The sequence below is a fragment of the Bradysia coprophila genome, chromosome IV (genome assembly GCF_014529535.1).
Source record: "Bradysia coprophila strain Holo2 chromosome IV, BU_Bcop_v1, whole genome shotgun sequence".
NCBI lineage: Eukaryota > Metazoa > Arthropoda > Insecta > Diptera > Sciaridae > Bradysia > Bradysia coprophila.
The window spans coordinates 4,998,269-5,015,505 of record NC_050738.1 but is presented as its reverse complement, the minus strand read 5'-3'; the positions used below and the strand labels follow the sequence as shown (position 1 = coordinate 5,015,505).

At 35.4% G+C, this 17,237-nt stretch overlaps 2 protein-coding genes across 2 annotated transcripts; one reads left to right on the top strand and one right to left on the bottom strand.

Moving 5' to 3' along the window:
- Positions 1-1,898: 1,898 nt before the first annotated feature.
- Positions 1,899-4,035, bottom strand: LOC119085944 (chymotrypsin-like elastase family member 2A). Its single transcript, XM_037196498.1, has 5 exons — positions 3,548-4,035; positions 3,201-3,485; positions 2,901-3,074; positions 2,618-2,837; positions 1,899-2,554 (listed from the first exon to the last, which is right to left on the bottom strand). The coding sequence occupies exons 1-5, from the start codon at positions 3,753-3,755 to the stop codon at positions 1,918-1,920; spliced, it is 1,524 nt and encodes a 507-aa protein (XP_037052393.1). The 5' UTR covers positions 3,756-4,035; the 3' UTR covers positions 1,899-1,917.
- A 6,354-nt stretch (positions 4,036-10,389) lies between these two features.
- On the top strand, positions 10,390-16,821 carry LOC119086009. Its single transcript, XM_037196585.1, has 2 exons — positions 10,390-11,416; positions 15,809-16,821. Exon 2 carries the CDS (start codon positions 15,809-15,811, stop codon positions 16,598-16,600), a length of 792 nt encoding a protein of 263 aa, XP_037052480.1. The 5' UTR covers positions 10,390-11,416; the 3' UTR covers positions 16,601-16,821.
- The last annotated feature ends 416 nt before the right edge of the window (positions 16,822-17,237 follow it).

The following is a 17,237-nucleotide window of genomic DNA, read 5'->3' as shown; positions in this document are numbered from 1 at the left end:
ATCATCTTTCATCTGTTATCAACAACGACCTGGATACAAAACTGATATAAACGATGAGGTCTACCTAATGTGGTCTTTTAAGGAGAATGTATTGTAACACTAATGAAGTAATAGATTTTGAACGAATGCTTGCCTGTGAGACGTACTAGGAATATAATATTTAGCCTAATTACTGATTGGCAAAACGTTTTAAATAGGAGATATTGCTCGAGTCAATAGATGGGAAATTTTATTTGTAATGTCGACGGCATCCAACGACGCAGTAACCAAAAACGTAAAAGTGGATACACATTTCATTGGTATAGTGACGCGATCAAATATTATCATCATCATCTATACCATCATCATAATATAGAAGATGGTTTTTATCATCATCATCATCCCTAACATCATCATAATATAGAAGATGGTTTTTATCATCATAATCATCTCTACCATCATCTCTACCATGTTGTATCGACCGCATTGGATGACAGATGTACTACAAATGTCTTCGGACAGCGTTTTTTGCTGGTGAGGCGATAACAAATCGTTTACATTACAAACTTCATTCACTTCAAATTCCATTGGTTTGAAAGATTTTGGAGTTGGCGTTGAACCGGCCGACGAGCCTGGATGGTGTGCACATACATGCCATTCTACGGTGGAAAATACGAACAAAGAAGAATACTCATGGGAAATGATGGAAAATTCTAGTTAATATTACTGTTAAACAAACTGAAGAAGAAAAATAAAATTTGGAGAGGAAAAATGTGTTGGATGGTTAGCTTGAATAATGTGTAATTTAGCTGTCGACGGAGGCACTTCTACTGCTGCCGAATAATGGACATATTAATTTTCCATTGACCGTCAAAGGAAGGTCCTTTACATACAGCAACCACTGAAGTTCTCTACAATCCAGTGGAAAGATGCCATTTTTAGATTTTGCGTGGATTATCATGCTAACTGAAATTTTGCTTATTTTTGTCATAACATACGTCCATCTTTATTGAGAAATGACAAAAATCTAACAATTTCACTTTTCGTCTTTCAATAACCGAGACCGTCGAAAACCTTCTTCCGCACGTCAATCCTGTTTCGGTCGTAAAGAAATTGCACTGAATCCGTCTAAGATTTGATTTTCTTTTGGTCCTGTCGATTTCGTTGGTCCCGTCGAATTGTAGTTATTCGTCTTTGTGCGCGGAATCCGGTGCGCTGGCGATTTAATTCGGCTCGATTGAAAATTATTATTTTGACAAGCATAGAATGACATTTGCAGCTCGAGCCGCAAAAGAGGGATGCAACTATACAAAGGAAAACTAGCTGGGGTACAGTGAGCAAAATTAATTTTTTATACGATTTAATAAAACGTGACCTTTTCCTTCGTTACTAGAGGAGAGCATGCGTTCGAGGTTTTTCACCCTGTAAGCTAACGAAACTTTAAACAAAAATAGATCAAAATGTATCTTGGATTCTTCTGACTCCTGTGTCCTAGCAAATTAATTAAAGTTTCCTGAATGTTTTTCAGCGGAAAGTCCTATAGGTGTCGAGGTATTTCTTAGTGTATTTCTTGAGTATTGTTCAAAATATCTCTTTTTAAGGTTTTGATTTTGTGATATTGCGACATATTCATAGACAATGTCAACCAAGAAATGAAACAGAATTTTCAAGAGGATGCGGTTTTTAGAAGTTTTTCATGTAATTTACGTTTATTCGTTGTCCCATCCGGAAAGTTCTAATGTATCGGTGCTCCACACACAATACTTTCATTACATGTATGGTCGTTCAGCCAAAAATTAATAGGAACTCTAGGAAACGTCGTCTGACGACACAGAACGAATGATTGTCAATTGGTTGAAACAGTAAATTCTGCAACACTGACCTTTGTTTTAGAGAGAAGAAAACTGGACATTGGTTTCCAAAAAAGCTCTTTATTTTTCAACAGTAATACCAAATGAGATCCTGAAATTCTGACAAATTGTGAACGTCTTTAAGAGCTCTATCGAAGCAAGCATTTCCATGAAGATCGATGCTGTGTACCATTTTGAGGGCAGAAAAGTCGGCTGAAATTGATCGTAATTTGTTATCTTTAAACGAAACCTCTTCGATCAGCGGATTGTGCTTGAACAAATCCAAAGGCAAATACTCGATTTCATTTCCATTTCCATTAACTTGTCGCAGTTTGACGTTTTTCTCGAAGAACGTCGCAGGCAATACTTTCAGGCGACTGTTTACGAGTACAAACACTTCTAAATGTACAAGGTCCCATAGCGTATCCGTATCCACTGTTTCGATGTAACTATCGTGCAGTTGCAGCAACGTTAAATGCATGTTTTCAAAATTGGATCGATGTATCTGCTTCAGCCCTAGATTTGTATCGTCATAGCCAACCAGAAATTTATCCAAATGCTGAAATATGAGGCCGATTCCGTTGGGAATGTATTCGAGATTGCCTTGCCAGAACCAAATTTGGGTTACGTTTTGATTTGTGTAGCTAGCAAGATGATTTCCAGTGAATGTTTTGACCTCGAGATCTTGAACGGTGATATTGGATCCCCACACGGAACACGTATAGCTGAAATTCAATGTGTACTTTATAGATTGTAATTTCTACCCAGAATCGATGAGCAAAACCTACAATGACGTGAATTCAAAGTTGCAATGAGGCTCGGTTAGCATTTTAACTACAGAACCTTGAACAATGCTGTCGATCCAACTGTAATGGGATTTTACATTTGTGTACACCGAAAACATGCCCGGCACAAGAGCGCCACTTGAATCGACTTCAGACGCAGAAATGATTCCATATTGCATCCAAACTGATCCGGACTTTACAAAGAAGCCGCCACCAGAGTCTCCTTCATGAATGAGTGTTACATTAAGCCTTTCCGGCGACCTCATTCCATATTTTTTACTTTTACCTTTATTGGGCGATCCTCCTTCACCTCCACCACAAAACGTTCGGATTGACGAAATTGCAGCAATAAAACTTGCGGATGTGTAGCAGTATGAATCATTCAATGCCGTTGTAAAGGCGTGTCTGGGAATGGACTCGTGTTTGCCGGGTGTTGTATTTTCTGCAAGTCCCCAGCCGACTAAAATAATACAAGACTGCCGTGATGTTTGATAGCTTTCGTTAGTGTTACAAAGGGAACGCGCAAATCAACTCTCTAGCAGCTGGGAAACATAGGGAACATGATGTCAACATTTCACACACTGACCTATAGATCCCTTAATATCATGAAAAGTCTCCGTATCGGCAGGAATGCAGACGGGTCGAATGTAATCAGTGAACCAAACAGCACTGCTCAAAACGAATATTGCAATGTCTGCGTCATATTTGTCACAGAAAATTTTCCAATCCGGATGGACATGAATTTCGGCAACGTCTCTTTGCTGTATGCCCCTTTCAATCTTAGAGTCAAGATTATATGCACCGAGAAGTACAACGACATCCTCAGGTGCTAACTTTCGAACGGAGTTTTTCTGTTGAACACAATGGGCCGCTAAAATAGACATATTCGTTAGTACAGATCGGATTGAAGACCAATCATCGAATATATTACACCTGTGAGCACATGTCCAGCAGATATCAAAGTTGCTCCACAAAAGAATCTCGCCTCTTCAATGTAGTATAATGCAGCTAGGAACGGCCATTCACCTCTCGATATTTCCGTTCCGGCGACTATTCGTGGTTCAATGTATTTTACGGTGCCACATTCGTTTGCACTTACCAATCCAAACAGGAAGGTAAATATTAAAATGTTTGGCGCCATGTTGGTCCGAGTCGAACGTCTTATTTAGCTGTTATACACTTGTTCGAAAGCAAAAACTCCGCTGAATTTAAATCAGAAAATTTAACGATTGATACTGAACAGAGACTGCCGCGTCGTCGACGTCAAAGCACTTTAGCGATTGATTGAAAATTTTGGTGAGAGATGATAGTCTAGTAATTAACACAATTAAGACATTGTTCGATGAGCAGTCATCTCTCGAGGACAAAATATACTGAAAAACAAAATAGTCTTTCGCACCAGAGATTAACTCTCAACGTTCCGTTCGATCTATACTAATTATAGAAACAAATTAATATTCACAGCATAACAACAATTTTGAAAACAATAACAACTCGTTTCTTCCACTCTCTTTCTCTCTTCAGACAAAATTTTCGGAAATTCCGAAGTTTGATTACTACAACCTTCAAGCACCTATATAATACTGAAATTTGGAATGTTTGGAATATGTTCGCATTTGTTTATATGGTTTATATAGTTACAGCGACGACTCTATAATATACAATTAATTCGAGGACTTTTTTAAGTCATTACAGTCAGAGGCATTGAAATTTCAGCATGAATTTGCTTCAGCTGTTTTTTAATCCACACATACAATCAAAACTGTTTATACTTGTTTAGAGTGGTAGTGGTAAAACCGTATAAACAGTTTTGATGGATCATCTGGAAAACAGCTGAAGCACATTCACGCTGAAATTTCACTATAAGATTGGTTCTCACAACGGACCATGCGTCATACAAACATTTTCTTTCATTTATTTCTGTCGTATTTTATGGTATAACGGAACTTTAAGACAAAATGGGTTAAATTGACTTTCTAAGCGTAGAATAAGTTCCAAATTTGGCATCTAACATTTGAGTGTTCATGCTAGATGATACCGCCTTCAATTGATCGGTCAAGTCAATACTAGAGAGAGTATTGGCCAAGTACATGTGATGTATTTGTTTCGAAATTGAATGAAAATGAAAAAGAACGATCCGACTTCTAGGGGCCATTCATAAAGCGATATTATATTCTACCGATAAATTAATTCAAAACTACCGATAAAAAATAGTAAATAGCCGATGAACACGATACCGATAAAAAATAATAAAGTACCGATAGCGAAATTCCCAAGTACCGTTAAAAATATTCAAAGCTACCGATAAAAAGTACTAAAGTACTGATAAACTGGTCGTTTTATCGATCATTTGTCATTTTCTATCGGTAGTTTATTACTTACTATCGATCATTAATTATTTTCCATCGGTAATTCATTCCATTCATTCAAACTTCCAAAACAGAAAACATTTCGAATTTAGCTTTTCTATCCATCTCCTCAGTCGGGAAAGTTACAAAATTTATTTTTCTTCCTGTAGTACCAAAACCGTCACATTCACTCACCAAATTTATTACCGAAAGAGCAACATTCTCCCCTACTATTTTCTCTCAATTTTCATTCCCGCTTATGTCATTTTCGATCCTATCTTTATTCTTTCCCAAATGTGTCAAGTTGTTGTATGTACGCCAATGTAATGTTTTTAGTGTTTTGTGACAATGCATTCATAAGGATTGCTTTCAGCATTCATACGGACTGCTTTCGGCATTCATTCGGATGTCTTTCGGCATTCCTACAGATTGCTTATTTTTCGACATTTGTGAGAATACATGCACACGGAACGGACTTCTTTAGGCATTCATACGGATTACTTTCGGCATTAATACAGAATGCTTTTGCACCAGTATGTTGTTCAGTTTTGTTGTTATGTTTTGTTCGGAATGTGACTTTGGTACTCCAGGAAGAAAAATAGTATACAAACCACGGATCAAAAAGGTGTGTTTTAGACCACCCTGGACGTTTTCACCACCTGGGTCTAAAACACACCTTTTTGATCCTTGGTATGTAACATACTATTACTGTTACGTCAAAAAGGTAAAAACAACGAAAAATTGCTCAAAATTCGTTGCTTAACTCACAATTTCACATATTACTTTTAAATAACTGGATTTATGAACGACCCCTCAGGGAAAGATCCATTTTTACCTCCGTTCATGATTGAGGAATTTTATCGTTATGCCATCTGTTATCGAGGACAGTGACGAAAGTAGGTAAGCGACAAGCTCTTGCTAATCGGACTTTACATAGAAAAAACAAAAAAGCCTTAAAACCGATGAAGTAAAGGATTGCAATCTAAATCAATAGTTGAAAACGTTTATATCAATAAAAGAAAATGACTCGATGCCTATCTCGTTATACCGTCTGCGAAATCGTTAAATTCATATTTTTTAAACCTTGAGGCTCAGGGTTATTCTTCTAGCTTGCTAATTGTTGCGATAAATATTTTATTTAGAGGGCGAGGAGCGAGAAAGTAGATTGATTCAAATACAGTGAACGACATCTCAAATGTCTCACTGTCATTTTTTTCAGAGAATGTCATTGTGAATTTGCAATGACACAATAAAATTCTCAGAAAAATTTGACAGTGAGACATTTGAGATGTCGTTCACTGTAAAAATGAATTGAACAGTCGACTTAAATTCTTGCACCCATTCCGTTCGACTCTATCAGCAAGAATTCGATACAATATTCGTTACAATATTTTTATTACCAATAAAATTTTGATTCGATTTAGTATAACTGTCCGAAATGGAACAACCTATGTAGCCAACAACATTAAGTTGAAATGAAGCAAAAAATTAACTTGTATCAACGAAAATTCCGACTTCTACTCTTTTATGATAAACTACTGTAACAAAACAACGCCATTAAATATTAAACAGCCTCACACCGTCCGTCATCTCAAGGCGCTTTTTCGGCGAATCTTTACCAGCAGCTAGGCATTTGATTTAGTTGACAAAAATTGTTATATTCCTCTCTTACATATAAACTGGAAAGTAAATTATGTCTCGACAAGTTTAATCTTCAATAATAAATGTCGCCAATAAATAAAACAGAAAATAAAGACATTTCCACACGTGCTTTTTATTGACTATAGCCTCGATGCCACAGCCTAGCACCATCACATGGGCTACATGATACAACAACAAAAAAATTGAGCAGAAAGAAAATATTCGTTTCGCAATTACAATAAAGAATAAAAGAATATTCGGCAACCGTAAAACTACAAAATATCGCGAAATGAATATATGAAACGTAGATGATAAGATGGAAAGCGAACCCAAAGCACCAGGACGACGAAAATGTAATACAGTTTTAAGATGAAATGATAAGATTTTGATATATTTCCAGTCGCCTAAGCGTCTCGACGCTTATTATGGCTTTAACTCGAAATTGTGGTTTTCGTGGTGGTGGTGTGTAGTAGTAGTTTTTCGTGCTATTATAGATTGTTCCACATTTATTTCGATAAAATGTTACACAAAATATTATTGTTTATGAGTTATGTATTTACTACGATTCCATTCCCCCAAAGATATAGTAACGGATTGTTTCGATCAAAAAGTTATGCTCGATGTTTTTATCATGAGTGCGGTACTACACAAATCTACAAATGCACGTAAAAAGACGGAGGTATATTATAGTAACGTATAAGAAGTAAGTTCTGTAATTTTCATTACATTCTCAGCCGAGAATTTCCGGGGGTTTTTGTCTGTCGTATAAATAAATTGACACACTTCCAAAATGTAAACTTGCCAGCCAGCGCTCGCTATGAATAATTTATTGTTTTCTACTTTGAATTTATTGTACTTTATGTTCTTATACCGATAGACGACTGATGGAACGAACAATACCAAAAAAAGAACCGGAAATTGTCACTACAATAGCAACGTATACATAATCTTTCATTTCTTCTCAATTTTTTCTCTCTACCACCCAGAAACATTTTTAAATATATTGTTCGCGAAGTACTAGATTTCGTAGATGTCCTGCACACGATAAAACTCTGGGTTCAAAATACTAACATAAAAAAGGTTCTAATCTAACACTAACGTAACATAGAAAAGAAAAAGTTTGAGGTCACCTTTAATCATTAACCTGTTACAGACGGCTGTCATCTGTTATCGTAAACAACAGCAATAATAAACGACAAGCTCTAACCGCCCTAACTAAGTTGGTCTTACATAACAAAAGGCTTTTTCAAAACAAATGAAGTATAAGATTTTGGAAATCAATCTCTTTAAAGATAGTAAAACTGTTAATATGCTTGCCGTCTGTGACAGGTTCATAGATTCTATGCTCACTTTGTAAATGCATAATCAAGTACTTCGAAATCTAAAGAAACACCAGTAAATATGGACCAGTTTGATTTTACTGTTTGATGTAAGTAATGCATAACACGACGAAGACATAATGACGATATATAATAACTTCAGTTAAGGCCAGGTGAAGGAGTTTACTTTCGCACAATATTTACATTCACCTGGCCTTAATGAACACTTACACCAATTGGATCATAAATTACAAATCCAGAATTACAAACTTTTTTTCTCGCCATGAAACATTGCGAGAGTCTTCCAGTAACTTGTGCATCTGAATAACATACAACTTAGAAACCTAACAACTGAACTGAAAAAAAAATGAAATTCTCGAAAAAGCCTTGTTCGACTTCAAGACTGAATCGAAGACGATGTTGCTTCTGTACATGTACTCTACATATATGGGATAATCCGTCGGTTAATCCATATATCATATATATGATGTGATTAACTAAAGTTTTTTTTTAAGTTTAAATAGACATCCGAGGCATTGAGTTTGTAAGTTTTGACCAAAGAGCTCTTTTCCAAGTTTACCGTCTTGTCACAAAAATATGCAATATACAGAAGTCACATTGTACCACTCAAAGTATATAAACACTGAAGGTAATGCAGACCCTCAGCGGATCAGAGAAATTGCGGATCCAAACTTTCAGGTGAATTCATTTTCGTATGTTGTCTAACTTAGACTTGTGCAACATGACGGGTCAAAATCCTTCCAATTCACCACTAAATACAACTTGACGCAAACAAATTTTATATGTGTGCAACATAACGCCGCTAAATAGTTCCAAATTTACCACTAGATGCAACTTGACGCAAACGAATTCAATACGTGTGCAACATGAATATTCACGTGAAAGTTTGGATCCGTGTGTAACTGTGGATTTGCATTACCTTCAGTGTTTATATACTTTGGTACCACTACACTACTCGTCTATTTTTCTTAGCTGAATTTAAGAACGATCCAATTTTCGAACCTCCAACTCTTCTTTATCTTACTAAGTTATATGTTCAGACCAAGTAATGTGCCTGTAGTGTGGAGGTAGATCTCTGATAAGGAGATAAATAAGATTTTTTTGCAATTTATCAGAATCTAAAAAAAATGAAGCGAAAAAAACGCTAGGGAGTTGAAGGTTGTGGAGTTTTTAAGAATAATTCGTGCGGAGAGAAAGTTTAGGACGACGTAACTGTAGACATATTCACTGCAAAATATCATCAATCGATAAAATGTTCTAGTAATCTATACAACATCAATCGGATGTTTCATCGATAATAGAAAAATTTCAACTGATTTATCGAATTATCAATCGATTATCCATAAAACATTCTCGCACAAAATGCGATACAAATTTGAAGCGACAATGTAGGCTGGAGAGGGATTACGACATCAGTTCTCTTTTCTCTATACAATCAAAACTCTACCGATAGAGAACGATTCACTATCTCATTGAAAGGAAACAGTAATCAGTTTTTCAATCGGCCCTATATCGGCTTGGGGATAAGGGTTTGAAAAAAACGTTGGCTGTCGTTTCATCACATCCTTTTTTAAGACTCTTATCGTCAAGCCGATATAGGAGGACCGATTTAAACAATAATTGCTGTTCCAGAGTCCTGAAGTCGTAGCACATGACGATGGCATTTTATTTGACTATAATCCGTCGAATTATAAATTTTTATTATTTTTCTGATGACATTAGTTTTGTTGCAGCGACATCTTTCAATGAGATAGTGAATCGTTCTCTATCGGTAGAGTTTTGATTGAATAGAGAAAAGAGAAGTGACTCCGTAATCCCTATCCTGGACAAGAAAGTTGTGGGAAATTTAATGACAATAATCTGAAAAGGAATTTTTGTTTTTACAGTCCGAGTCAGTTACTCCGACTGTACTCTGATAAAACTTTAATCTTAACTTTAACTCTGACTTTAAACCTACTGGCTTAGGAAAGAACTCTTACTAACCAGTTCAGTTTATAAGTATCCAATATTCCATTATTTTTATTTATTTTCTTATCAATTCTCTATTTCTGCAGTTTTAAAATCTCAATCATGTTTTCTCAAAAGAATTCTGTTATGTCGACATTGCATAGATTAGCTCACCCTCTTTTGCGATGCTAAAAACTAACACTCCACGCGTAAAAAAGCATCTTAACCAAATAAAAGTTACTGGTGTCCAAAAGTTTACACAAATATATTCCCAATATATCATCCAAAGTGATCATAACAAAAGCAACATAAAAATTATTATGCGAGGTTTTCATCGAAAAACTTATATAGATATGATATCGCCAACAACAAAGCACGTTTATATCGACCAACCGAACCAACGAAAACCTATTCTCATATGGAAAAACGTAAGAAGTGGAGAAATATGAAAAATCGAAAACTCAAACGCGTCCAAAACAAATTTCTGGTTAACTAGAATCAGACCCATTTATACGTTGAAGTTTGTACGATGAACATCATCAGCCAGTCTCGTTAGGCGAATGCATCAGAGACAGTGAGTGTTTTGTGAACGTGAACACACCGAATGAAGCAATAAATAACATAGACGAAATTTTGTTGGTTGATTTGCTTTAATAATTTGGAACATTTTAAATGATGAAAACAAATGTGATTCAATTAAAATTGAACGAGCGATCGAGTGCAATTGGTCCATGAGTTATGTGCATTTTACCTTTAGTTTAACAAAAAAACAATTCAACTAAATTAAAAGTCGACAGAAACAACAAAAAAGATTATTATAAATAGTTTCTTTTCGGTTTGGTACAGAGAAGAGAAGAAAGAAAAAAAAACTTTACATTTTAAAAAAAGGACGTCTGGCGCCTGATTCAGACTACGCGCCATCAATTATATGTATGATTTTAACCGGACGTCGAATCAACATCATCAAATTTACAAATTCAAATTAAAATAATAAACTGAAAAACGTTCAGTTCGCTTCTCGGATTGATTTTTTTCTTCTTCTCTCATCAAATGTGTGTAATTTGAATTTTGAAGCGAATCAGAAAAAAAGAGTTCAAATTGAAAAGTTTTTCGGGATTATTTTGAATCGGTGGATTTTGTTTTATTATATTTAAAGAGCACAAACATTTATACAACACATACATTTCGTGTATACGCCGTGGAACCATACAAACAATTTTACATTCATAAACGAAAACATATAAAAGTTTTAAAATTGATATGTGCCAAAATAAACCACTCAAAGAAAGCAATAAATAGTCTGCGTATGTACGGCACATTCGTGATTTTTCGATCGAGAAAAACCATCATCAATCGAAATGTAATCTAACAAGTTGATGTTTGATATATTTATATATTTTGAGTAGTTAATAAGACATTGGCTGGAGAAACAAAAAAAAAGTTTTCCTGGACAAGTTGTTTTCGTTGGAGTATAACTTGTGCTTTTGCGTTCAATTTTGTCAACACATCAGCAATAACGAGTGAAGGTAAGATTTGTATTTGGTCTGTATATCTCTTGATTTATTAAGTTGGAATTTTAGTTAGGAATTATGGACATTTCTACCATAATTTGTATAATTGCTTTCGTGAAAATTTTAAGCAAAAAAATCATTAGGTCGCTCTTACAAATTACGGCGGATTTGAGGTGTCGTTGTTTTCAGATTATGTTACATTTAATAATTTTACACTAGAAGATGCAGAGATTATTACAGACGGCATCTGTTATCTCCAATGACGACAAAAGTCTAAGCAAAGTAGTTTTTCTTATCAAAAAACATGCTAAAACAAATGAAGTAGAAGATTTTGTTGTAAATCAAGTAATAGATTCGGAAATACAGTCGAAGAAATATAGATTTTGGGTTTTTTTTAGAGATAGAATCATTTCTCTAATTCTCTCAATTGCAATTTGAAATAACATGCGAAATGAGAGAATACAGAAAAACGATGAAAACGATGATGTCTCTTAAAATCCTGAAATCTATTTTTCTCCGACTGTATGCAATTGATGTGATATGATTGTGAAAGGTTACATATTTTCAATTACCTAATTTTCAACGTTGTACACCATAATAGGTCATGTACACTGACAAAAAAGAGTTGAAAATCTTACCTGCAGCAGGTAACTTTGTCTCTAGATATTACCTGGCAGGTAATTTAGAATAGCTGCCACAGCTGTAGCGCCTCATAAAAAAATACAGCTGTGGCAGCTATTCTAGATTACCTGAAGACAGAAATACCTGATGCGGGTAAGATTTTCAACTCTTTTTGTCAGTGTAGATTTTGATGCACGGGGGACAAACCACTAACTATACAAAAAAAACCTTCACCACTGCATACACTTCTTGTTAATTCTGAGGAAGAGCAGAAAATATAATAATTTGCAAAACAAGAAATTCAAAAAGAATCGTTCGGCTTAGTGACTCATTTGCTTGGCCAAATTATGAAAAATGTTCTTCGTTTGGCCATAATGTGCTATCACGTTGAAATTTCGATTTGAAGAATGTCTTGGCCAAAAACAAGTTAAGTCGATCGGTTCTTTATAAATTTCTCATCATTTTCGTATTTAGATAACGGCGGAAGATGTCTAATGAAATCTTCCACCTTTTTGTTTATACGATTCTTTGAATCTTATTTTTAAACTTCACCAATGAGAAGACTGATTTCTATTCGAACAATGAACAAACAATTTCATTATAAATATTTTCGGCATCTGTTATCGTCAACGACGACAAAATAAGTAAGCGATAAGCTATAATCGATTTCGTCTTTTGTTGCAAGATTTTTGTTTTAACAAATGAAGTAGTAAAATATTGGATTGAGGGATAGAGGGATTGAGTTTAAAGTAAAAGTAGTGTGGCTAAGACTAGACATTCATTCTGACAATTAGACGAAGTTCCAAACATTATTAACGAAAATCTATCGGATATAAACTTGATAAATCATCAAGCAACTCGACCATTACCATGAGTAACCAGTCTCATTCAAGGCAAATTGCTGTTCAGAAATTTTGAACCTTTCTCAGACGGACAGAATTAGAAAATTTATCGAATCTGCTTCGTTATTTGATACAAGATATTTTCAACAGATTCAAGAAAATGACTCAAGATGTAGACTAGAGAAAGAACCAATCTGGATAATTATGATGGAGACATGCTTAACGACTGTGATTGGAAGTGCCATGGCTCATTGATCTCATAATAATCCAACTGTTCGAATTAATTCAAAATACATAAAAATCGAAATTCTCGCAAAAATCATTCCAAAGAATTTTCTCATTACGTTGTGAGTCTTATTACAACCGAAAGACAACGTTACACCACATAAAATGCATAACCGCATTCTTTTGTACAATAAAAACGGAGACAAGAATTTAAAGGACGTGATTTTCCCACAAATGTATCGACAGAGTCATTTTTAAGTGTAATTTCGAAAAAGAATCATAAGAATGACGAAGTGGAGAATGTAAAAATTACGAAAGGACATGTCCATGAATATCAATTCGGGATTATAATGTTGAGACGATTTTTGTTGTTGTTTTCGTTCCATTTTCTAGACGAATTCTAGGAAGTCAAGCGTCTATTGATTTTGTTTTTACACTTTAGAAGCACGTAATTATTTTTCGATATAAAGTTAGTTGCATGTTACTATCACACATTACCTATCCATGGGACAAATGATAGAAATGATGCTTCTTGTGATAAATTCGACCTGAGAGACGAAAGTCAATCCTGGAGTAATTTTCGTTATTTGACTTAATGAAAATGGAAGTTCTAGTTATTCAAATCGCAAATGGGAAGCTACCTTCTCCAGATAATGCGTTAAATCAACTCGATCTCACTATTTTGAGAAATTGATCGTTGAAATCCTATCACACCTATTAAGGCAATTAGCAATATAAAGGAGATTATGTCAGGCGATTTTTCAAACTTAGGTTAGGGCAAGGTCATGTTAATTGCGAAGTTAATTGAAAGAAGTATCCGAAACGGACATCCGAAAAGAATGTCACGGAGGCTGACTGTATTATTATACAGTTTCTATCAACAAACGTCTAAGGCTCTTGAAAGTTGTTTTTCAGCTCGAAATGTTTCATTTCAATAAAATCACTTGGCAGAACAGTTAAAACACAGCACTGAACCAAGCACGAGAATATAATTTTCAAGAAGGTCCTTCTCGACGAAGCAAAGAAAATTTCTCATGTAAATTAAGTTTGTAAGGTTGGGATAACGCTGCTGCGTCGCAATTTTATGTTATGAGAAGAAGATCGATTTTCCTTCAAAACAATCTGTTCAAGTATTTGGTTCAGTGCTATGGTTAAAATTATTGATAAAAACTACATGTTCTGACCGCTGTCTTGATATTATTTAGGTTTCGGCGACTTTACTTCGATTAAATATAACTTGTAAAAATATCTAACCCTCATTGTTAGGAACAATCGGGATCCATCGCAGGGAAGGTCCTAAGGAGACTGGAGAGCCGTTCGAGCGAATTTTAAATACAACGAATAAGTGTTTCAATCAGAAATATGAAATATTAGTTCAATAGTATCAACGTGTCGAGACTAGTGTGTCTGTTAAGTTGGGAGAGCACAGTATGTGTACGTTAAATACACTTCGACGATTTTCTTTTGACAAGAATGATAAAAATGTTTTAGCTTTGTTACGAACTCTATGAAAATAACTTTAATATAACCTACCATTTCCAACCTCTCCACAACCGAACACAAGTAGTTTTTATCTCTTTAATTCGAAACTTACCAGACTTCGTGCGGGTATTGATTGAGTCGCCTCAGTGGTATATTTAATCGGATCATCTTTGAATGGTGTGTACTATGGAAATGATACGAATCTCGGGAAAAACTTTTCATTTAAAGTAAACAAAGCGATTCAGCAGGCACACGTAGTGCGCGTATATACATATAATATGTATACAGTAGCGTTTAAATGACTCGGTCCTAGACATTATTAGAGTAAAGTTCTGACATTTATAAACAAACATAACAAAATAAATGATTGGCATATCAATTCATGTTAATTTTTTTCGTATTTTATATTTGCCTGTGTGTCTGCGTCTCTACTGTGAGCTGGGTTATAATGTGTGTGATTCGAGATGATTGATCATTTATGTTATTATGATGATTTGATGATGGATTATTGAATAAACGGTGTGCTTACCAGACCTATTGCATGGTTGCGGTCAATTTAGCAACAACAAAAAAAACTCTTTGCTGCACAAATTGGTTTTATGACATTGTGTTCCCTCCCTTGTTTTTTTTATTCGTTTAAATCAACGCGTTGAATTAGACGATATGTCTCTTTTGATTTAGAATTAAATATAATTTCCTGATTAAGCACAAAATATGGTCGCATTTCCCCAGTTATTATTAATGTGTCTCGGCATACAGAGTCTAGAATTGTTTCGTGTAAAATGAATTTTGCACATTCAATAGGCAAAGACAAAGAGAGAGTACATAAGCATATCACCATTGCGATTGTCAAGTCCTTTTTCTTCTTAGATCAAGACAAGGTGTATCAACAGTTTGATAGAAAATCTTTTACTTCGTTTGTTACATACGTTTTACTATACACATAAGACATATCCCAGAACTCATGACTTTTTTTAGTCGTATTGTTGAGAACCGATGGAAGTAGCCATGCTCAATAGATGGAGGATCTTCAATGCCCAGGTTGCGAAGTGCTCTGGAAAAAGGGCTGAAAATTGATCCACTTCTTTGATAAAAAATCTAAATGGGACTTGATCCGAATCACTTTAGAGGCCGTACAAAGATGCTCAAAGACGTTGTCTTATATGCAATGGACTGACTGCTTAAATTATAAAGGCAAGTCTTCTTAATTTTAAAACTTACACTTTTCCCATTTCAGATGATGACGGTCATTAGCGGCCTCACAACACTGTTACTCATCGCAACAGTTATTCCACCATTTTTATGTGCTCGTCGGAAAGGGGACTCAATTATGGAAATAATGAACACGCGTCACATTGAACGACGCCTGAACGCTTCTCGCGAAGAAAAGCGGGCCCTACTGCAAAATGATTTAGATGAAGATCCAGTCGACGCAACCGGTACGGATATGTACCAAACTCCCGAAGTGTCAATTGATTTCAATCTAAGCCATCGACGACCATCGAATCGTCCCATGGATGCCCTGCTCATGCACTACAACGACACATATATTCCGTACACACCATCCGTGTCCTCATTACCCGACACTGACATTTTAGCCGACCTGCAATCGTATCGGGGTGACAAGTTGCTGAAATCCAGCAAAAATGCTTTGTTTGTTACGCGAAAGGAATATTTGAAAAAGGATTGGTGCAAAACGGAGCCACTTATTCAACGGGTGCGCGAAGATGGATGCCTTAGTCGGAACATTATGAACCGATTCTGTTACGGTCAATGCAACTCATTTTACATTCCAAAAAGTCCGAAACGAAATCGAATGACCCAGCTGAAACGGTTGTACAATTCGATAAATGAACTGGAGCCGGAAGATTTAACAGAAGCCGCGTTTCGATCGTGTGCATTCTGCAAACCAAAGAAATTGACATGGATTACGGTAACGTTGCGGTGTCCGTCTTTAATACCACAATTGAGACGAAAGAAAATTCAAAGAATAAAACAATGTAAATGTATTGCAGAGCCGCTAAATTAAGAGTGGCTGATGGAAATTGGTCAACAACAAGTATTTTGAGATTGATTTAGTAGGCAGACAATGATTCATATTAAGTTAAGAAATAGAAAATTCCGACTCATCCTCAAAATAATTTTGAGTTTATTTTGCTTTCCCAGGTAAGTATAACTTACATTATGCGTACTTTAACCTCTTAGCAAGCATATGACCAGTATTATTATTATCGAATCTATTACTTCCATAGATCAAAGTATTTTTAATCTGTTGATTTCAAATCTTGTACTTCAATTTTTTTAACATGCATTTTATCTTATAATGGACCATATTACCCAGAGCTTGTCATTATTTTGGTCGTCGTTATCGATAACAGGTGAACAGCCGTATGTGACAGGCTAATTTAGACTTACTTAGATTTGATATTTGAGATTCAAATTAACGTTAGAAGTCTAAGATCAATGGCTTGCCTATAGGTAGACTTTTACGTTTTTCATTCTTACTTACGCATCACCTTTTTTTCGGATGCATACTCTCTTACTATCTCTCGTCCTTACTCTTTTTTAATCCTTAAAGTAGCAGTTTTGGCCGACCTATTCTTTAGCCAGAGTAGCTCTTCCACAGACTAGACAGCTTGTCATCTGTTGCCGACAGTGACAACAAA

Coding starts and splice junctions, on each gene's coding strand:
- LOC119085944 (XM_037196498.1), bottom strand. CDS start 3,755: ATGGCGCCAAACATTTTAATATTTACCTTCCTGTTTGGATTGGTAAGT. Junction 3,486..3,547: donor TGCTGGACATGTGCTCACAG/GTGTAATATATT, acceptor TGTCTATTTTAG/CGGCCCATTGTGTTCAACAG. Junction 3,075..3,200: donor TGATATTAAGGGATCTATAG/GTCAGTGTGTGA, acceptor GTATTATTTTAG/TCGGCTGGGGACTTGCAGAA.
- LOC119086009 (XM_037196585.1), top strand. CDS start 15,809: ATGATGACGGTCATTAGCGGCCTCACAACACTGTTACTCATCGCAACA.